Below are 22,776 nucleotides of genomic sequence, written 5' to 3' on the forward strand. Positions count from 1 at the left end.
TTATATATGCCCGGCTACAAGATAATAAATTAGAAAATAGACATTAGATACTCAATCATTTATACAAAACGATTTTTCACTCCATGTTAAAACGCCAGTTTAAATATCTGACTGACACTGGTAAAATATAAGCCATTTGCTAATGAAATTACCCTGTTTTTCTTCTCCTGCTAGACCAGAAGTCAGAAGGCTCCAGCCATGGCAATTGTGATGAAGCCTGCAGGAAGACAGTGGTGGGTTACATTGCTGCTGCTTCTCCTCCTCATCCAGATGTTAACGGCTCTCATAGTTTATGGTGGTTTGTTCATTGTCTCCAACGAGGCCTTCATCAGTCCTTTTCAGTTCTGCCTGCTGCAACAAGATACCGGTGGACTGTTATGTCAGCCAGCCAGTGGACCTGCTCTTCCTGAGACAAATGTTAACGTTCTCAGAGTGGCCGCTATCCTGGGTGTGTATTCTCCACTGGTGCTGGTAGCCTTTGCGCTGCTGGCCATGCTGCTATCGGCCTATGCTGAAGACCAAGGGGCACTGTGGTGCAGTGTTTTGTGCCAGGCTGTGTCCGGCCTCTTCACCCTGGTGGGCCTTGCTGCCTTTGTGGGCCTGTACTGGTGTTATGTGAGCTTGACTGACATGACTGTATGGTTCTATATGTGTTTGTGTGTGCCTGCTGAGCTGGCCCTCACAGCTCAACTGGCTCTGCCTATCAAATTGATAGAGGCTGATGAGCAATTCTGAACATCCTGATAAAGTAATGGGAACCTAAATTGCAACTGTTGTCATTTTCAGCCAGGCCGGCGTTGAACTGTTTTGTGTCATTTAGTTTCTCTCAAGTGCAATACATTTTTTGGTACTTAATAAAAAGAGCTATATAAATCTGAGATTATTATAATTGTCTTTATTTGGTCAAAGATTATTGTATTTACTAACTATAGGCCTGCTAGAAGAAGTGCACAATTTAGTTCTGTCTCTTCTGTGTCCCACTCCCAGCATCTGCCTCACCATGTACAGTAGTACATAGGCTATGCATTTATTTAATTCATGAGTCTGTGAGTCTGTACTCTGAAGTCTGAACCACACCAGAGCATATAGGCCTACTGTAGTTGTGTAGTCCATTATTATTCATGATAGGCCACCCAAATCATTTGGTTGCTTCTGATGTGTACGTAATCAAATTTGTAAGGTTAGTCAAAGTGAAAGTGGTTGCTATATTATAATTGTTTTTTCTGGATCTAAATCATTCCTGGCTGGCACTATAATACTTTTTGCACATCTTCCATTTTTACATTTTCTCAAAAGCATTTTGTGGTGTAAAACTCATATTTACTAGTATTCGTCAAAAGTATTGTGTGAACATACTGTATTAAGGTAGGCCTATTGTTAGCCAGTTGCTGGATAACAATACCTTTAGGTCTGACCCCAGCCTCTGCCATGTGTAATGGATTCAAAACAGTAAGCAGCAGACAAACTACTTGATGCCTTATTACCCATGTAAAGACAAAAGTGTGTAGTAGTAGTTTTAACATCTTTGCAATAAAATGTATTAGCTTTTGAACTCAGACAGAAAGTTAACCTGCTGAAACAAGACTCCTTCCTCCATGATCTACCACTAGGTGGACATGGTTGACCAGTCAAACTTTTCTCTTAAAGGGATTGTGACATAAAAACGTTTTTGTAATTTTTCTTATTTTCTTTAAAGGTTTTCTGAGCTAAAAAAACGGAACTTAACATTCAGTGTGGTCTGGGGTTTGGGTCTGGCTCAAACAAGTGCTCAGATTTTCCTGGTGTTTGTTACAGTATGTCACAGCCATAGACTGTGGTCACAGCCTGCAAATCATGTCAATGGGATTTGCCAGTAGATGTCACTGTTTTCATTGTTTTGCCTGCAGCCTATATGGTGCCAACATGCAACTGCCCAAATGTATATGGACTGTAGTCTACTGTATACCTTGTAAAAATGTCTTCGTCAAAGAACCAATGAATGCATGCCAATAGCATCACAGTGATGGTAAAAAATGTAACAGCAATCACATTCACGCTGCAACTAATTTATTTGTATTTCTTTACACAGTAAGTAGAACACAATAATTACACAAAACTAGTACCACAAACTGAAAATAATCAGATAAATCAATATAATGTGAATGTGATCAATGTGATCAGTTTGCTTATATCAAAAACCTTCTTTGAGAAATAATACAAATATATTTGTATTTTAAATAACCTCAAGGGACCATAAATGCCACAATGAACGTACTTGTCTACTTGACAAGCTGAAATACACCTATACTGTACCTCACTGTGGCACATTCATGTTGTCTTCTTGTAATCAAAGTATATATAGCTGTCACCTAAAATATAAAATCAAAACTCACATAACATTTTCATAAAGTAAAATCAAAACTTAGATAACATTTTCATTAAAAAAGGCACATGGGGCGGTCAGCAGTCTACAAATTATCCAATGATGGTGGTTTCATATTCCAGTCGAGTAAGCCTGGGACCGAGGCTATACTCCAGTAGGATATGTCAATTGTGTCAGTAATTCAGTGGGAACTGAAGAACTTAGATACAGTACATACAGGACTTCTACAGTAGCAACACAAAACTTGTCTCTGGTGTATATTATAATTTCCTGTTCTTTCTGCTGTATGATATTGGCTAAGTAAAAAGAATATTTGAATTATTTAACCTGTCACCTTCTGCCTCTATTTGCACCTTTTGTCTTGTGTCTACGCTCTCCTCTTTCTGTCAACACTTTATTTTAACTAATCAGTCCCTTTTTTCTTTTTTCGTACTGAATTGTTTGCCGTGCTTTCTTCTGACACCTCTGCTAAACTTTCACTTGTTCTTTTACAGGGATCCCTCTTTAACCCTGTGTTATCATCAGATTTTGAGTTTGGATTCTCACATTCAAACTTGGCCGTGCTACTTTTCCCTGAGTTCGGAAGACAACTTTGTCTGGTGGTTTCTGAGACATTTCTAATATCCTGCTCAGACACACCGCTCCCCATTTGCTCTGAATGATCTAGCATTCTTTCAGGTGCTGCTTTAGTCTCTTGGGTTGGCTTTGCCTCTACTAGGGCAACACTATCATGTTCCACATTTCCTTCCCTGACCTCCAATGCTCTAGAATTGTGCTCATTACATTGCTTTTGTCCATCATCTCCCACATCTTCACGCTTTCCCTGTCCACTCCTTTCCCCCATGGCTGTCTGTCTGCAATCAAAGCTCTTGTCTTCCTGTTCATCCTTTCCTCCATTTATTTCTCCATTTCCATCCATAAGGGTTCGCTCTTTGTCCTTTCCAACCACGTCTACCCTCTCAGCTTTAACGTAGCCACAACTTGTGTTGTTCCGATAAGCATGTTGGGCATTATTTGGCGTTTTATGAACTCTCTGTCCACTACTTCGATGACCTCCCCGAGAACCCATTTTGTCATCACGTTGCAACTTCTGGTCATCTCCTATATTTTGATGTGCTCTCTGTCCTCTGTCTTTAGGACCGCCATGAGAACGCCTTTCCTGACTATCCTGGCCCTTATGGTGGTCATCTTGTGTTGTCAATACTTTAAGACTCTCCTCTATACCTCCAATACCGGACACATGTCCGTCTGCCATGATTTTCTTCTTGACACCCTCCCGTGTTGCGTTCCCCAACTCATTTTTGCCGTCATTCTTCTCACAATAATGAGAAGCAGAAAAAGGCTCTCGGCTGACCTCATGGCCTTGAAGACTAGGAGTATCTCCTAGAAATGTCAAGAAAAACAGAAATAAGGATCAGTTGCATGGCTTAAAAGTAAAACGGTTGACCTGCTTATGATGAGGATCAATAAACTTGATAAACAATTTTCCTGAACCAACCTTTCTTTTTCCTGTAAAACAGGACATATGCACTGCTGGACCTAGTGAAGAATCATGTATAAAATATGAGCAAAACACAATGTGAATCAAGTAAAAACTGAATAATTTAAAAGTAAAATAGAAACATACTTTTCCATGGATCCCTGGAATGGCTGGGGATCCACCTGTTAAGAAAAAAATAAAAAGCTCAGTTCATGAATAATACGCAACCAAACACACACACACACACACACACACACACACACACACACACACACACACACACGGTTTATATAAGTACAGACGAAATCTGTCTTACCTCTGTGACAAAGCCGTCATTAAAATAATACCATCTGCTGTCATCCTGGGACTTGATTGTCGCAGTGTAATGGCCACCCTTCAGAGACCCACCGTGATTCACAACCCCATACAGTTCATATGTCTGTTTCTGATCAAAAGGTAGAAGAAAACAAAAATGTTGAAGGCAAATAATGAGTAGACCTCAACTGAATGGCTGTCAAAAGCTTCATGAAAAAGTGCAACCTGCTCTACTGAAATCAGTCACATCTAACTATAAAAGTCTCATGTCGGTCTCTGTGTGTGTACTGTTGTAATCTGCGTAACTCAAGAAACGTTTTCCCCACCGACTTCAAATTCGACACGCGTTCCACCTCACCACAGGGAGTGCAGTGCCCGGTGTCGAGTCGGTCAGACCCACAGTTGTCCAGAACCGCCCCAAAAAGGCCTCTGCCCGGGCTCTGGACAGGGCCCCTGGCCAGTGTCCATATATGGAGCTTGCCGTCATTCTGACGTCTGCATAGACTCCATATTTGGGAATGCCTGACAAAGAACTCCATATATGGACATAAAAAGGGACAAAGACATATCTGGGTGGGGCACGCATTCCAGGCCAGTGCCCAACGGGCACCGTTGTAGAGGCTCCAACAGGCACCGCTCTAGTGTCATTAAAAACACTAATTATGTTCATTGCTGATACTATTCCAACTATGACCTTTTTTGTGCTCCAAATGTCTTTCTGTCATGTTTTATGTCATTTTAAAAGTGACAATAAATATATTTTGGAAATAAATAAAATAAAAATAGCATTGAGTCTCACATGCAAGAATATTGTTGACTGACAAACACATATATAAAGAGCATAATTATGAGATGAAAAAGTGTTGCCATAAAATAATATAAAAAAGAGTCACCTGACCTGACTATTTCAGAATTTATTGGCTATGTTTTGTATATTGCTGTATTTATTTATGTGATTGCTTATTTCATATTGGCATACAGTATTTATTTTTAATGTAGGCACAAATAGCATTCTGCAGATTATTTTTGACATAAAATCTTACAAATGGGTTTCAGCAATATCTGACATATCTTAATAGAGCATCTTATATAAACATACCTCTGATATATTCAGCATGGTAGGCACATCTACAGAGCGATTGATTTTAATATAGTCCATGAGATGGAAGTCAAACTCAAATCGCTTGAGCAGCAGTGTCAGAATCTCTGGATGACTTATCTCACAGTCCTGGTTGATTGAAATATAGTATATAATCATAATAAAACCCACATGATGATAGCAGTGATGATAATAAAATAACAACAGTAGCAGTATTAGTAGTTGTTTTACAAACAATATAACAATATAAACTGTACACCAAGAATAACGTTGTAGGTCAGAAAGAGTTAATGTGATTTCTGTAAAATACCATGACAGTATACAAATAGTGATACAACAAAAGTCTCTATGTGAACTTAATAGAAACGTGTTTGTTGATAACTTACAAGAGTTGCGTCTTCTTTGGCATCACAGTTATCACAATACATCTGGTTATCTCCACTAAAACGGGCAGTTCCGAGAAATTGCATGAAACCATCCATCTGAAAAATAAATGAGGATCAGTGATCCCTGAAAGAAACTCTGGTACCGTCATGTTTCATAACATGATACATAGTGCACAAAATATATTTTTGAGTGGTGCAACCACTCCAAGGAACAGCAATGTCCGTGTCCACCTATGTGTTCACCTACGGTATGTATGTGTTAATGAGCCAGTATAGGGGCGCTGTTGCCAGAAACAGAGAGAGAGAGATAGTATTAGTGCTGCACTGTAGCCTGCTAATGAGAGAGGGGGGGGGGGGAGAGGAGTTGCACCACTCAGTTCACACAGGTGTGATTCTTTTTAAATAAACAAAATCTGAGAATTGTCATTACCACATTATAGACTTTACTATCTGTATCCATGGCAAGAGGCAGATTCCAGAATGGATCGACTACATCAGTCTGGTGGAGACATGTACAGCATGTGGTCCTGTGTCTTAACTGTCCATGAAACATCTGAAGACAGTGTACAAGTCAATGAATATGTATACTGTAAATGAAGCTGTCTGATTAACATTAGAAGCTTACAGTACCTGTGATGCCTCAGGACTGGTCATGTTCAGGATCTTCTCCAAATACTCAGCAGCATCACGCTGTACATACACTGGAAGTAGGGTGGTAAAACATAACATGTTTATTATTGCTTTTTAGCTTATTCACGTGTATTTCAAGACTATTTGCTTATATAATATTGTGTCTCACACCTTCTTTAATTTCCATTTTCTGTGTGATTTCACATGTGGAAGACTGATGTCTCTTTAAGTGTTCAAACAGTCCATTAAGTTGAGCATCAATGTTCTCAGACTTGGGATTTTCACGGCAGTGCCTATGGGAAGAAACCATATACTGGGCATGAGCAATCTGCTGCAAAATAAATTATTGTTCACCAAAACCAAAAGGGGCAAATTGGTAGACATGATCAATCCAGTCACATGAAATCTGCATATGGTCTGTGGTGCCAAACCTTTCCACAGCCTCTCTGAAGTCTTTGGTCATGAACAGAATCTGGAGAACGCTGTTTAGGTAACATGTTGATCCTTGATTCTGTAAACCTTTGTATCTGCAGGCTGCAAGGGGCGATTATATCACATACCATGACAGTTATTATCAGATATTAGGCTTTCAATGCTGGGAAGATGATTATACAGTACATGCATACATGTACACATATACGTAAAATAACAATGCTGTGGGTTAAAGTCGATTACCTGGACTAAAGTAGTCTGAAAATGTGTTCTTTAGTCTTGATATCCTGGAACCATCTTTCTTTCCGTCACATGCTTCCTTTTGGACAGTACCCTTCACTCCTTCATGGTACTGACTGCCATATGCTCTCTCCTGTCCTCCATGTGTCTGGCTGACATAGTGTCTTTCCTGTGGTCCATGGTTCTCATATGGTCTCTCCTGTCCCTTTACTCCTCCATGGTTCTGACTGCCATATGGTCTCTCCTGTCCTCCATCTCCCTTTACTCCACCATGGTACTGACTGATATATGCTCTCTCCTGTCCTCCATCTCTCAGATCTTTCTGCCCTCCTTTTCCTGCCATTCCTGCCTGTCCACCACCATAGCTCTCTTCTTTCTGCCCCCGCTCTCTAGTTCCCCCCCGTGCTGTGTGAACATGTTCATCCCCTCCTCCTTTCCTATGCTTGTCAATGTTAGCATCCTTCTCTAGGAAATTATCTGCTCTCGCAACTTTATTATCCTCATGTGTTGAAACTGACTGTTGTCTAATTCTCTTGTCATCAAGTTGCAACGTCTGACAGACTTCTCCAGCTTTTTCATGCCCTCTCTGTCCATGGTCCTGAATAAGTTCTCTTTTAGAAACCCTGTTCTGACTGTCCTGACTCTTACAGAGGAAACTTTGTCCTGACAAATGACTTCCTATCCTTTGTGGGACTCTCTCCTCTTGATATGGATCACTGGACACTGCTCTGTCTGCAGTGTATTTGTTATCTGGACCATTATGCCTTTCTGTGGAATAAAGTCCATCATTATCATTACCCTCCGCTGGTGCATTTCTATTCCTTTCTCTACAAATGCTACTACGGTCTTGGGAAGAGGACTTTAGGTTGACTTCATGAACTGAAGTATCTGATCCATGTTCTAGAAAATAGAAGCAAAACTAAAATGAAAAATGTGGAAAAACACTAAGTAATACTACAATGAAAGAAAGAAGCTTTCTCACCCTTGTAGCATAAAACAAAGATATCGCCAAGCATAAAGGACTTACTTTTCTCCTTCCGGTAGATAAGGAGATGAGGGCTGCTGTATCGGTTGAAAAAAAACCCCATGTATATCATTATTTATTTATTAATTATATAAAAAAGGGGTTTGAAGAAGCTACTTTGAAAATAAAGGATCAAAACGGATATTAAAATGATTAGATTAAGTTTACTTTTCTGTGAATGCCCGAAATGGCTGTGAATCCACCTGTCAAAGAAAACAAAATCAGTGTAGGAAATTACTGACAATGATTCTGACACAATGGCACAGAAACACCAGTGTGTAATATGGTGTTATATACTTTCTCTTACCAGTGTTACCGTTCTGTCCTGAAACTTGTACCATTTGCCATCATCCTGGGACTTGACTGTAGCAATGTAACCTCCACTTTGCACTCCCCCATAATGCTCTACAACTGCATGTAGTTCATATGTCTGATCCTGATCAGTTATCAAAAACACAGAAAATCACACTAAAGTAAAACATGTGAAGACATGTCAAGTGTTTAAAAATAACAGTTAAGAGGAAGTAGACTCATACCGCTGCTATTTGAAGGGCGAGAGGCGCATCCACACTGTGGTTTATTTGGTCGAATCGAAAATCTTCATACTCAGATCGTTTGAGCAGCAGTGTCAGAATCTCTGGATGATCCATTATCTCAGTTTGCTGGTTGACATATAGAATAACAGAATATAGTTAGATTAGAAGCTATGATTATCATAATGGTGTTGAAGATAAATAGGTCAGGATTAGTAGTTTAGTAGTAGTGGTAGTATAAGTACATGGAGCTAAAACTCTTGGCACTATGGTTTATAGGTTTAATACAATGTTCATGTTTACAAGTACAGTACTGACAAGTGTATAAGGTCAAAGGACTGTGTGTACATTCTTAAAAGGATCGGTACTTTCTATATAATGAATACCCATCTAATCGTCATCAGACTGTAATACATGAGACATGTTATGACCATACACCTTTTATGACATAGTCTCTATATGTAAATGTATTGAAATGCTTGCTTGTTTGTTTTTTTCTTTGGAACTTACAGTAGTTGCATCACCTCTGACATGACATCGATGACAATACATCTGGTTATGTCCACGTAATGTGGAACGCTTGAAAAATGACTCAATTCCACTCAACTGAAAATAATGTAAGTATCAGTGGTTCATGACTCATGAGTCATGACATGAAATCTGCTAATATTATTATTTTAAATGATATGTAGAAATGTCACAAAAATAATTGTTGAAACAGATAATTGTCATTATTACCACACTATAGCCTTCAGTAGGCCGTTGTGTATCCATGACAAGAGGTAGATTCCAGAATGGATTGACTTTATCAATATGGTGGCGACATGTGCCACATGTGGTCCTGTGTCTGAACTGTCCACGAAACATCTGAAGAGACAAGTGTCCATGTAAATGCATACATGATAGTTTAAGCAGACTTCTCATGTGTAGACAGTATGTCTGTGATTAACATAAGCGTACAGTATACCTGTGATGCCTCAGGACTTGTCATGTCCAGGATCTTTTCCAAATACTTAGCAGCAGTACGCTCTATATATTTTGGAAGTAGGATGGTAAAACATAATGTTGTTATTTCAGTCTAGTTGTGTTCAGAGGTAATTTACTAATACCAGTCTCATGTCTCATACCTGCACCACCCAAATTCATTTTCAGGGCATTTGAATCAGCTGTATCTTTCTTTAAGTCATCAAACAGCTTATTAAGTTGAGCATCAGTATTCCTAGTCTTGGGATGTATACTGCAGGCCCTATAAAAGGACATAACATACTGGGCATAAGCTGTCTGGTATATTTGTCTGCACATGTAACTTAGTAACAATTACAATGAACGTATAGTTATCATTGCACCAATAGTACAGTATAACAGACCTTCCTACAGCTTCTCTGAAGTCTTTATTCATGAAGAGAATCTGGAGTGCACTGTTTAAGGAACAAGTTGCTGCTTGTCTTTCCAAACCATAATACTTGGGGGCTGTGAGACAGACATTTGTCAGACATTAATGTACCAACACAGATGTTACAATTTGACAATTTGACTAATGTCATGATGCTAACCTGGAGAGTCACCAGAGTTGGCAGGTGAACCTGTCTTTGAAGATTTTGTTTCCGGAGGACACTTTGCTGTTGTTTGCTTGGAAGCCACTTTCTTTTCCTCTTTCTTCCAACCTTTCATGTTTTGGACATCCTCTGTTGCATTTCTATCCCTTTCTCTACAAATGTCGTTGCAATCTTCAGAAGACTTTAGGTTGACATCATGAACTGTATTATCAGTTTCATGTGCTAGAAAATATATACACACAATTTAGGCAAAGCATCAAGAGATATTCTACCATGAAACAAAGCACTCGTCTCATCCTAAACAAAGATATCACCAAGCATAATTATGCAGCATATGAGGACTTACATTTCTGTTTCTGGTAGATAAGGAGATGAGGACTGCTGGAAGAAACATGCAACATGGAAGTTGAGTATACCGCGCACACACACACACACACACACACACACACACACACACACACACACACACACACACACACACACACACACACACACACTGTTCTTACTATAGTAGCAGCCATAATATATTAGCATATGCTCTCTAGCATGATAGCATTACAAAAGGAGTGAACTCTGATCATTGTTAAGCAAAACTGTCACGGAGGATCTGCTTAGCCTTTTTCCATGTGCCCACTTCTTCTGAAGCCGCATTCATACACAGGTGGAACAAATTAACGAGGAACAGCTAACGAGCAACGCGCAGATCAGCTGTTTTCGTGGTGTGTGTGTGTGTGTGTTGTGTGAGAGACGAGAGAGATTTATAAAGAGCGGGGGAGACGCGCTGATATCTCAATGGTTATTTCTTTAATTAATTAGAAAAGTGTGTGTGTGTGTGTGTGTGTGTGTGTGTGTGTGTGTGTGTGTGTGTGTGTGTGTGTGTGTGTGTGTGTTGGGAGGGACGAGAGAAGAGCGGGGGAGACGCGCTGTGCGCTCTGATCGAGACGGTTATTTTTTAATTAATTAAAAACAAATGGTCCGAATGTTCACTCGGAAATTCCTGCCGAAGTTCGAGTCCTAAAATAAGGGCTAGGGTACAGCCTTAACACACACACACACACACACACACACACACACACACACACACACACACACACACACACACACACACACACACACACACACACACAATGAGCATCAAGCCTAAAGTGAGAATTTAAAATGAGATGATGTTTACTTTTCCATGACTGCTGGGAATGGCTGGGAATCCACCTGTCAAAGAAAGCAATAACATTAAATCAGTGCAGTGAAAGACTGACAATGTATAACATAATGGCATAAACATCACTATGTGTGGAACTTGTACTACTGTACTAGTATGTTTTACCAATGTGAAAGTGATTTATCTTACCACAGAGTCAACAAGTTGTCAGACCTGCATGATGCAGGTTAAGCGGAGTCCAACAACTGCATTGTAGTTGCGAAATAAGAAAAATGTTTCAGCCAGCTATATGCCGCTGCGTCAGGTGAGCTGTATCAGCGACAGCAAGTGAAGAAAAAGATAATTGTTGTAGGCCTATCGGTCTTTCTTTGCTTGTGATTTGTTGTTGCCACATGAAAGCACGGCCTAGTCCAGTTTCATTTTCAGTTAACCAAAACCTAAGTGACAATCCAAGTCAATGCAGTTTTGAAGAGTAGTCTGGGAGAGGTACAATTAAAGGGCTTGTTTTCATCAAACAGTTAATATATAGGCTACTCTAGGTCTGGGCTTACTGCCAACTCCAAGGGACATGGATGGGAGGTGTGTGTTACTATACTGATCGAACTAAGATGAAAGGTCGATGTGTGTTCAGATAATTTTTTCTTTCTTTCTTTTTTAACACTTGGTTCAAGGTTCTACTTTATTACTACATTGTGTACAGCTTACTGTACATAAGAGTATAGGCCTAAAACCTATTTTGGTTTGGCTTCCTTAAGACAAACAGCATAGATAATAACAATAGAATAATGATATGATACAAAAAGTGCAAAAAAAAAGAGGAGAATAAAATAGATTCAATATAGCATCATCAAATGTACATATAATCATGGTATATTGTAGGCTATATACCATCAGCATTATTATTATTTTCAGTAGCAGCTACCTAACTTAACCTAATGTTTAACTTCACAGTGCTAATGTTGTAATCAAATACTATTTTTAACAACGCATGATGCTCAAGTCCTAGTGCTGCTTGGAAGCCTTTCACCTTCCGTGTTAACTGTTAATTGTCTCTTTACTCTCTCCTGCATCATATCAGATTTAACCATCTTGTTGTTTGTAACAGTATATGTGTGTTGCCATCAGATGCCTGTTATTAATTTAACTTAGACATACCAAGACCCTTATTTTATTGTGGTATATACTGATGCATATTCTATTTGTACATGCTTCCAAGTGGAAAAAGGCAGTAAATGACATTACAGACTGGAATATTTATGTAACAGCCTACAGAAGATTCCACTATAAACCATAACCAAAGATTCAGATAAATGATTGATCAAAGCCCATAAAGATTACGGCATGGTGCTTTCCCCTAAGTCATGTGGCTTCTTGTAAATGGCAGGAGAGAGAGTGAAAGTGAAATGTTGAAAAACATGGCACAAATCCAGTTGCAGTGACACAGCACATTATTTTCCACTCAACAGGTCCTGGAGTCTGGATGTGATTGCATGAACTGTCAAGCTGGAAGCACCATGCAGGTAGTGGTGCTGTGGAGATCAGAGAGGGGGTAACTGATTAGTGAAATCAGCCGGTTCATTTTTTTAAATGGAATTGAAATTTAGGATTTAAACAATGCTTGATAAGATGAACACGGATTTTAGGTGTGCAAGCTCTATTTCACAAAATCCTCCTGTAAATTATTAATGATAAGAATAAAATAAATACTAATAAATAAGTGAATTGATACTCTGCCTGTGATGTTTTAATCTGATAGTGTACATATTTTTGTGAGATTTGGACAAAATCTGTAGGTGATTTTGAAGGTGTTTTGAATAAAATTGGCCTATATGTGTGGCCTATGCTATGCGTCATGAGTCATGACCTAAGGAATCCAGGGGAAAGGACATTTAGATTTTGCGACTTACGGTTCAAGAGTTATACGGCAAAAGGTTAGTTAAATTGAAAAAAGGGCCACAAAAAAAAGGTCAATGCCTGTGTGGAAATTCAGAGCGATTAGTGCAGCGAGTGAGGAGCAGCGACAGTGTGACAGACATTCCCTCAATCATATGTTAGATGAGATATAATTCTAACTTTCCTTTCATATTTGTGTCACAGTTAAGCTGAATGAATGTACATATTTGTATCAATTTAAAAATGTTTTCACAATATCCCTTTAATTTGAGGTTTAAGTTTTGAATTAGTATTACATTTTCTTGTAATTTTCAATATGAAACATAGATAATTTGTGTCCCCGGATAACAGACCAATATGTTCTCTTGATTTCAGATCTTTTCTTTTTTTATGGCATGGTTAGAGTTCATGGGCGATAACACTCAAGTGAAATTGATTCTGATCATGAAATTAAAGTAAAAGTTACAACCATGGTAAACTAGGCTAGTGCTGAGTCTGGCAACAGTGTGAAAGTATTTTCAAGATGGGTGGACGGTAAGATTCACATTTCTTTTTACATTTTAGGGTTGTGTTAAATCAATTAAAATGATTCTGACAGCAAATTCTGACAGCAAAACATTTCTCAATGTAGATTTGTTATACTGCAATGGAAAGAATTTGATATGATATGATCTGTGGTCTTTCTTTCTTCCCCTACACACAGCAAGAATAAGGCACGTAATAAGAAAGGCAACGTCAGGCACAAGAAGCCGTATGATCAGAAAGTCAACAACCCCAAGAAGACACGTTCCAAACCCACAATAAATGGACCAAACTCAACCAAAGAGACAACTTCTGACAAAGAAGGTATGAGCCAACAAACTGCACCAACTGTACCAACCTTGTCTTCATATCTATGCTACGGAGTGGTCCTGTAATGTATAGCCTGTCTTGTATTCACTTAGAATCTCCGTCAAAGGGACAGAGTCAGGCCGCTGTTTTCCATGGCTTGCATAATCAGGGAGCCACCTGTTACCTGAACTCTGTTCTACAAATCCTCTTCATGACAACCGAGTTCAAAGAAAGGTTTGATATGGATATCTGCTTACGAACATAACACAAAATGAACAATTCATATAGAATTATACAGTATATCGATCATTAGGCTATTTGACTATTTTCTGAAAATGTTCAAAATATATTTTTATTTATTGAAACTACATTGTTTCAATAAAATCTATTCTACTTAAATGTTCTCAAATAGAAACTAGAATCAAATAATTTTTTTCTTTTTTCAAATTGATTAGAAAGTGTTGTAGGCCTACGTTTTGACAAAATGTCAGTCAAAATCAGACCAAAAAGTCTTTGCTTTGCAGCATGGTCAATGTTTCAATGAGACGGTTCTTTTCCCACACAGGTTAGATGCAGAAAATGATTATGACCTTCAACTGCTAAACTTATTTAAAGAATTGGAAAAAGGAAGCTGCCGAACAAATGCCATCACTGCAACATTTGGGATTCAAAACGGTATGTTGATAAATCAGTGATAACAGCAAAAGAGCAGAGAGCCAGAGACCATCACTTATCGAAGACTAGTCTAGTTGAATAATTCAACTTTCATTGTGTTGACTCATGTGTTATTATACAGTTTTTGATGCTGCTGAATGCTTAGAGAAGATTTTAAGTATGGTCAGCTCCAAGGCATCTGAGGTGAGAAACTGTAAATCACTGCCTGCATGCAAAAAGAAGAACAAAATATATATTGTAAATAAATATACATTTACAGCATGGTAATAATTATATTTTTTATTTAGGTCTTCCAAGGACAGTTGAAACACAGAACTCAGTGTTCTGACGGACACATTGTGAATGAGCAAAAAGCCTCAATTTGGACCCTGCCACTACGAATGGAAAACCAAGACTACAGCTTGGTATAGGAGAACGTTAATGTTCATTATTTAACCATCTTTTGTGTGCTGTGAGATATGGATGTCATTTTGGAATTAATTAGAATGTTGATGCATTTCCAGGAAGAGGGCATTGCAATGTTTTTTGAGCCTACATCAGTCAGTGCAGACAATTCGGTGTATTGTGACGACTGTGATGGAAAGGCAAAGGCAATCATTGTGAGTTTTGGAAATTCTAATCTTTTAATTTTGCTTTTTTCCCACCACAATTTAATTGTCTTAGATGTATGTATGTATGTATGTATGTATATATATATATATATATATATATATATATATACACACACACACACACACACACACACACACACACACACACACACACACACACACACACATTTATTTTTATTTATTTTTTGTATTTATTTATGATTGATGTACTGATTCATTCCAGTGTTGTTTAATGTTTACTTAGGAGTGCGAAATGGAGAAGTGTCCCCAGATTCTGACTGTACTCGTCAATATATTTGACTTTGATTACAACACCATGTCAAACTTCAAAATTGACTGCTCTGTAGATGTGCCACATACTTTACAGATAAAGGTACGAAGAAGATTGGTTGAATGGCGTTTCTACTATTCTATTGTTAATGCACAGCTTTGTGTGTTTGTGTGTACAGTATGAGCACGGAATGTGTTTGCAGCGCAGAATGTGATGGATCTGATTAGCTGAGCACGGAATGTGATGTATTACGATGTATGATGATAAGAGCGCCCCTCACTGCACACAAGTGTGATTTTTATTTAATAATTTGATCTCATTACTTGTTACATGTTTTCATTTGTATGAATAGAACGTCAAGTATCAACTGTATGGAATGGTAAATCACTTTGGTACTCTGAGTGGTGGACATTACACCGCCACCATCCAGTCTCTCAATAACACCTGGCATGACTTTAATGACTTGAGGGTCTGTGAGGTGAGTAGAAACATTAGTGCATACTTGTACATTATATTGTTGCTCCATATTTTAACTTTTTGTGCTATGCCCTATAGCCTATAGGGTAGTGTAGCCATTTTCTGCTTCCATTGTATGCTTCCCCATACATCTTTCCCATTGATATTTCCAAAATATCTATTATTTTAAGCCTAGAATCACTAGAACAGTGGTTCCCAAAGTGGATGTTGTTGGGGACCCATAGGGGTCCTTGACAGAGTTCCAGGGGGTCCCCAGCTAAATGATAATTAGGAACCAAATGGACCTTTATGGGTCTGTAACTCAGAGAGTGTACAAATGGAACCACCACTTAACATTGATTTTACAATATAAATGGGTGTCGCAGAGATAGAAATGCCATTAAATGGGGGTCCGTAGCCAAATGCATGTCAAATATAAATAAGCCACAAGCTTCCGCCTATGCCTTTTTGATCGTTTAATTTGAAATGTCTCTGAAATAAATAAATTAAAGATTGAAATAAACAATTATTCATTATTCATTCAAACTGGGGGTCCTTGAAATGAAAATCACTGTTAGAGCCGTAAAAACCTTCTCTTCTGGGGGTCCTTGGCATACATTTTCTAATGGGGTTCCGTAGGATAATGAGTGTCGATTTGGGGGTCCTTGACATGAAATAGTTTGGGAACCACAGCCCTATAGAAAGCCTGAGAAAGAAAAAACACAAGAAACACATTTCACAGAATCAAATGTTTTGTGGTCATTATTCACCAGGATCCTGGATGACTTGATTCTATAGGCTTAATTAATTTATGTAGCCTAAATATTTTTTGGGAAATATGAATGGGGTCGGGAACGATGGAACCAGAAAATGGCCGGCACTGCTATGCCCCATACTTGATCCTACTCAGAGTCACAAGCAACGTGTTTTGAGCTTGTCGATCTGCTACTTTTACTATTTTTGTAGCCTATTTGAATCCTGAAAAGTAACCGTGACAAAATTACAAAGTGTCATTTTGCTTTAGGTTTATTCAGAGAATGAATCATGTCATTTTGAGTATCCAACATCTATCACGATGAATGGATCGGTACAATAACGTTTCCAGCCATGGTGAGACTACATGCGGTTATCAAGTGACCTACTCTATGAGGTTTTCTACCCGACAGACGATATATGAAATGTTAAATATATGTTAAATAGCTTGCCTTAAGTAGCTGAATTTCAAATGCTTTTGTTACATCTTGCAGGCTCAATATGAACGTTTTACACAAAACAGCAGCACACACAAGTAAGCTATGTCACATATGCTCTTTATTCATCTATGCTCTTTTATCTGTTAGAATGTGGTCTCTTTGGTATTGTATCCAAAAGATAACTATGCTGTCAAATGCATCTTTTACTTCTTCAGATCCACTAGTGCATACCTGATCATGTACAGGAGAGGTAAGGGATACTATTACATAATCAATGTCTTCAGATCTACTTGTTAATTATTTTTAAAGTTAAAGTATTTTTAAGTGGTGCAACCACATCAAGAAACAGCTATGTCCATCCCTGGCTGTGTCCCTATGTTTAGGGTACCAACAGGTGGCGCTGTTGCACCACTTACTTCACACAGGTCTGATTTTGATAACCAACTGATCATAAGTTTTAACTGGTGATACAATGCCTCTATTTCAGAGTCACGGTTGACCAGTGAGAGTTCTGAACAGAGAGACAAGCCAGACGATAAACAGGAGGATGAACCGAGGGAGAACGTGATGGAACACAATGGAAACACAGGCGAAGATCACAACAGAGACGAACAGACAGAAGACCATGTGGAAGATGAAATCAGCAAAGGCATAGCACTACCTAAAGATAGTGAAAATACCAGTTTCAACGAGGCTGGGCTTGAGAAGGAGCCTCCTTTGATAAAACAGAAGCAGCATGCAAAGAAAATGCCGCGAAACAGTAAGGAGGCGTGTGAGAAAGAGACTACAGAGCCAAAGGCAGAGGGCAGAACAAGGGTCTCAACATATGGGGATAGTCCACACCACAACAACGAGAGGAGCATCAAGATGGAAGAAGGAAAAGCGAAAAATAAATCTTGTAGGACTTGCAAATGCAATTGCATCTTACTTTAGACTGCATTGCAACATCATTGGTTTACAGGTGTAAGTGGGTGAAATTCATTTTTGCTGTTTTCCAGATAGGGAGAAGAAGAAAAAGGTGGGGGGGAGGGGGCAGGGAGACGGAGAAGAAAAACATTAAATAAGCATGTCAAAGAGAACATAAAACGAAACCCTCAAGATATACACATAGTATATGTACATGATACCTCTTGCTTGTTGGTGCCAGTATAATACCATATTCTTCTTGTGACCTATACCAGATTAATGGCAGACCACACCTGTGATACTGACATAGTCCTAATAGGCCTGCCCTAGAGAAATAAAGTGATCTATAGCCTTCCTGTTACGGAACACGGAAGGACATATGGCACCATGTCAACATGATAAAATAAAGTAGCCTACCAGAGGGACACAGATTTAATTGTATCAGTTTGTAAGCACCGAGTTCAAAACTGTAATAATAATAATTAACCAAACTATTGAAACGTGATGAACCAAATGTTTTAATTGCCAAATAAATTGAATGATGTTTAAAATTGAGCTTTGTGTGAAGTGCGTTCATTTTGCTAAATGTTCAAAGTTAAGATGTCTTAAGCCCCGTTTCCACCGCCCAAGCTAGCTTCTGCTTTGGCTTCGTGGTCCCATGTTATCTCTATGCAGAGCAGCTTTTGAGCTTTGAAGCTTGGAATGAACAGCTTTTTTTTTTTTGCTTTGCTTTCATGCTCACCAAAACTCAACTTGAAAGCTGGAGCTGAACGCTGGAGCTTTTCAAAGCTGCGTGTAGCCAATCAGAGCACAGCGTGGTTTGAGGGGGCGGAGTTGAGATCATTTCACAAAAGGAAAAGGCCCTGCAAAAGCTGTCCACTGCGATTCTCCGAATAAAAATATATACTTTTTAAATATGGGCTTTATATGAAATATGAAAGGATATTTGGCATCTCCATAGCCGATTTTATCGATAGAAATTAAAGTTTATATGAGAAACAAGTTGTCGAAGCGGTGAAAACAGGTTGTGTTCCGTGTTCCCAGTGGATTGATACTTTTTCTGGGGAGAATAGTTCCTGCATTCACGCCCCCGCCCCGGTTCTCATCGAAGCCATTCATGCGGAGTTGCGGACTACTGCCCAGTCCAGAACGGCGCTGTCCGTCGCTGAATGTGGACTAAACAGTGCACACACACACACACGGCTGATGAATTAGCAGATATAGATCGATAGATGGAAAAACAATTAAACAATATAGTTCCAACCGGTGTCGGAGTTTTCCCCCAAAATGGCCAAACATTTGCCGAGAAGAGGGGAGGAGACGCCCGCTCTCAGCCGGTCGTCGTATGTGTGTGTGTGTGTGTGTGTGTGTGTGTGTGTGTGTGATATTGAGCGCCCGACACGGGGACACGTGTGTGTGTGTGTGTGTGTGTGTGTGTGTGTGTGTGTGTGTGTGTGTGTGTGTGTGTGTGTGCGCGCGAGAGAGAGATCAATAATTTATATTATATCAGTTGTATGATATCGATATGCATGCGCGCGGACATCCCTGATCCGACCTGTCATGTGCCGGTCGTCATGTGTGTGTGTGTGTGTGTGTGTGTGTGTGTGTGTGTGTGTGTGTCGGTCGGTAGCTATGTTGATTGTTGAAACATGGGCACCGTGAATCATACCTTTATTTATGCAATATGTTGCACGTGTTTTGTGATTGGTTTGCTGCGTTCTGAATCGATAAACCAATGGCATATAGATTAGATTTATTTGAGGGAATCATTTCAATTGGTTTATTGCGTTCATGTAGGCCTATCGATGAACCTCATAGCAAAAGTTGAAAGACAGTAGATAGCCTATGTTTATAGATAGATAAAACACAATCCCCCCGTGTGTGTGTGTGTGTGTGTGTGTGTGTGTGTGTATGTGTGTGTGTGTGTGTGTGTGTGTGTGTGTGTGTGCGCGAGAGAGATCAATATAATATTATAATTATAATATTATAATAATAATCAGTTGAATGATATGCATGCGGACATCCATGATCCTCCGACTGTAAATGATAATGTGAAAAATCTAATTAATTATACATCATTTGGAAGTCCCTGACATGAGAAAAACTGGATTAAACTGATATGAACTAAATTATATGATACTGACATGATACTGACATGATACTGGCCATGATACTGACATGATACTGACATGATACTGACCATGATACTGACATGATACTGACATGATACTGTCATGATACTGACATGATACTGACCATGATACTGACATGATACTGACATGATACTGACATGATACTGACCATGATACTGACATGATACTGACATGATACTGACCATGATACTGACCATGATACTGACCATGATACTGACATGATACTGACATGATACTGGCCATGATACTGACATGATACTGACATGATACTGACCATGATACTGACCATGATACTGACCATGATACTGACATGATACTGACCATGATACTGACATGATAAAAAAAAAAATATATATATATATATATAAATTATAATATTTATATTAATATAAATAATAATAAAAAAATAAAAATAAAAAAATAAATAATAATAAATAAATAAAATTATAAATAAATAAAAAAATCATTGTGCCAACTAGTAGGCTAGGCATACTTTAATTTAATTAATTAATAACTTTCACAACTATTTATTTATTTATTATTTTATTTATTTATTATTTTATTTATTTACTTATTTTTATTTTCAGTATCATGTCAGTATCATGGCCAGTATCATGTCAGTATCATGGTCAGTATCATGTCAGTATCATGGCCAGTATCATGTCAGTATCATGGTCAGTATCATGTCAGTATCATGGTCAGTATCATGTCAGTGTCATGGTCAGTATCATATCATTTAGTTCATATCAGTTTAATCCAGTTTTTCTCATGTCAGGGACTTCCAAATGATGTATAATTAATTAGATTTTTCACATTATCATTTACAGTCGGAGGATCATGGATGTCCGCATGCATATCATTCAACTGATATAATATTATATTGATCTCTCTCGCGCGCACACACACACACACACACACACACACCCACACACACACACACACACACACACACACACACACACACACACACACACGGGGGGGGATTGTGTTTTATCTATCTATAAACATAGGCTATCTACTGTCTTTCAACTTTTGCTATGAGGTTCATCGATAGGCCTACATGAACGCAATAAACCAATTGCGCATCTGCTTAAACTGCCTGTTTTCTCTCAGCTCAAGCCAGCTTGAGTGACAGGTACCTTGTACACGCCCACTTTCTCAAAAAAAAGCAGCTTTGAAATGAGTTCAGCTTTGCTTTCATTTCCAGCTTTGGCCGGTCGGAACGGGGCTTTACAGTACTGCTGCCAGTGAAGCAATATATTTTTCTACTAATCTTAAGCTTTTTATAAGAAATAAAAATGTTAAGATTTGTATAAACATTTTAAGAATTTTATTTTATTAAATTGTATATATATATATATATATATATATATATATATATAGCCTATATAATAATTCCAATGAAACAGTCAAAAGAACGTTTGGTGAAACTTTCAAATACATGCTGACTGTTGCTAGAGTTAAAAATAATTGTTGAACTTGAATAACTTAATGTCCATTGCATGCAATTATATATAGGCAATAGGCTTCATAAATCTCTTAGTTTATCCATTGTGGAATGCTAGCCCCTTTCGGGACCCTACATACTGTAAAGCTTTTCTGAAATTTTGATGTCGAACAAAATGTCAGAAACTTCAGTACCATTGGGTTCTGCTTGGAGGGCTAGTGGAATGCCTATACTGTTCCAGGAATAGTAGCCTACACATTACATAATTTACATTCATGCACTGCCTTTATTTACTCAATTATTCACAAAAATAAATAATTAACATTATTTGGAAGCATCAAAAAAATAACTGGACTATGTTGTTGTGTCACTATGCTGGATTCGCTGCAGAGCCTATAAATTGGGAGCATACATGAACATTGGAACTTGGAAGCATCACAAATTTGGGATGTGTATCAAGTGTAAATCAGTAGGCCTATCACACAACAAAACAAAACGGTTAAATCAACAGTGTTCATTTAAGGGTTCATATGTGCCCAAGCCTTTTATTGCGGCGGTTTAAAAGGCCGCCGCGAGTAGCTAAGCATGAGAGTAAAGAGCTTTGTATGACGCGCACGCAAATTATATCAGGTCCACTCCAGCTGTACATTTGACCATTTATTCAGACTCACCACACGTAAGATACAACAACTGTTCCCAGGCGGATTATGAAAACTATTCGTCCCTGCGGTCAACAGAAATTGTCTTCTCCCACGCTCACCCCCTCTCTCTGTCCAACTTGAACTTCCATTCCTCTAGTGACAGGTAATCGCCACACGATATCAGTGTGGCAGCGCCCCAGACCCAGTGAACACGCCCACAACCTGTGCAGTGCCATTAAAGTGATATACCTTACGTCATGGGTTCCCAAAGTGGGGTCCGGGGACCCCTAGGGGTACTTGAGGGAGTTCCAGGGGGTACCTAGCTCAATCGGAGATAGGAACCAAATGGACCCATTTGTACACTCTCAGAGTTAAATTAACAGCGGTTTTACAATATAAATTGGGGTACCAGAGATAGAAATGCCATTAAATCGGGGGTCCATAGCATAATGCGTGTGAAATTGGGGGGGTCCACGGAATAAA

General features: G+C 38.7%; 3 protein-coding genes and 1 long non-coding RNA gene across 4 annotated transcripts; 2 read left to right on the top strand and 2 right to left on the bottom strand.

The window, feature by feature from the left end:
- Nucleotides 1-2,226: 2,226 nt before the first annotated feature.
- LOC310875246 (uncharacterized protein) lies at nt 2,227-10,192 on the bottom strand. Its single transcript, XM_083788425.1, has 21 exons — nt 10,055-10,192; nt 9,869-9,971; nt 9,629-9,747; nt 9,469-9,530; nt 9,240-9,368; nt 9,012-9,107; nt 8,505-8,630; nt 8,276-8,404; nt 8,137-8,171; nt 7,972-8,006; nt 6,948-7,844; nt 6,704-6,806; nt 6,444-6,565; nt 6,273-6,343; nt 6,073-6,195; nt 5,643-5,738; nt 5,257-5,385; nt 4,159-4,287; nt 3,990-4,024; nt 3,861-3,901; nt 2,227-3,677 (listed from the first exon to the last, which is right to left on the bottom strand). The coding sequence occupies exons 1-21, from the start codon at nt 10,170-10,172 to the stop codon at nt 3,670-3,672; spliced, it is 2,706 nt and encodes a 901-aa protein (XP_083644551.1). The 5' UTR covers nt 10,173-10,192; the 3' UTR covers nt 2,227-3,669.
- Nucleotides 10,193-10,400: 208 nt separating this feature from the next.
- LOC310875766 lies at nt 10,401-11,535 on the bottom strand. Its single transcript, XR_014570684.1, has 3 exons — nt 11,406-11,535; nt 11,232-11,266; nt 10,401-10,438 (listed from the first exon to the last, which is right to left on the bottom strand). It is a non-coding gene; the product is annotated as an uncharacterized lncRNA (long non-coding RNA).
- Nucleotides 11,536-13,560: 2,025 nt separating this feature from the next.
- Nucleotides 13,561-14,635, top strand: LOC310876075 (uncharacterized protein; the record flags this gene model as incomplete). Its single annotated transcript, XM_083789522.1, has 4 exons — nt 13,561-13,643; nt 13,813-13,955; nt 14,054-14,174; nt 14,506-14,635. Exons 1-4 carry the CDS (start codon nt 13,633-13,635, stop codon nt 14,633-14,635), a joined length of 405 nt encoding a protein of 134 aa, XP_083645648.1. The 5' UTR covers nt 13,561-13,632.
- Nucleotides 14,636-14,746: 111 nt separating this feature from the next.
- On the top strand, nt 14,747-19,104 carry LOC310876076 (ubiquitin carboxyl-terminal hydrolase 50-like; the record flags this gene model as incomplete). The annotated part of the gene is made up of 9 exons (XM_083789523.1): nt 14,747-14,798; nt 14,903-15,019; nt 15,119-15,214; nt 15,471-15,599; nt 15,850-15,975; nt 17,201-17,241; nt 17,362-17,396; nt 17,634-18,044; nt 19,097-19,104. Exons 1-9 carry the CDS (start codon nt 14,775-14,777, stop codon nt 19,102-19,104), a joined length of 987 nt encoding a protein of 328 aa, XP_083645649.1. The 5' UTR covers nt 14,747-14,774.
- Between the last annotated feature and the right edge of the window lie 3,672 nt (nt 19,105-22,776).

The sequence above is a fragment of the Protomyctophum parallelum genome (assembly GCF_964188405.1).
Source record: "Protomyctophum parallelum genome assembly, chromosome: 18".
NCBI classification, from domain to species: Eukaryota; Metazoa; Chordata; class Actinopteri; order Myctophiformes; family Myctophidae; genus Protomyctophum; species Protomyctophum parallelum.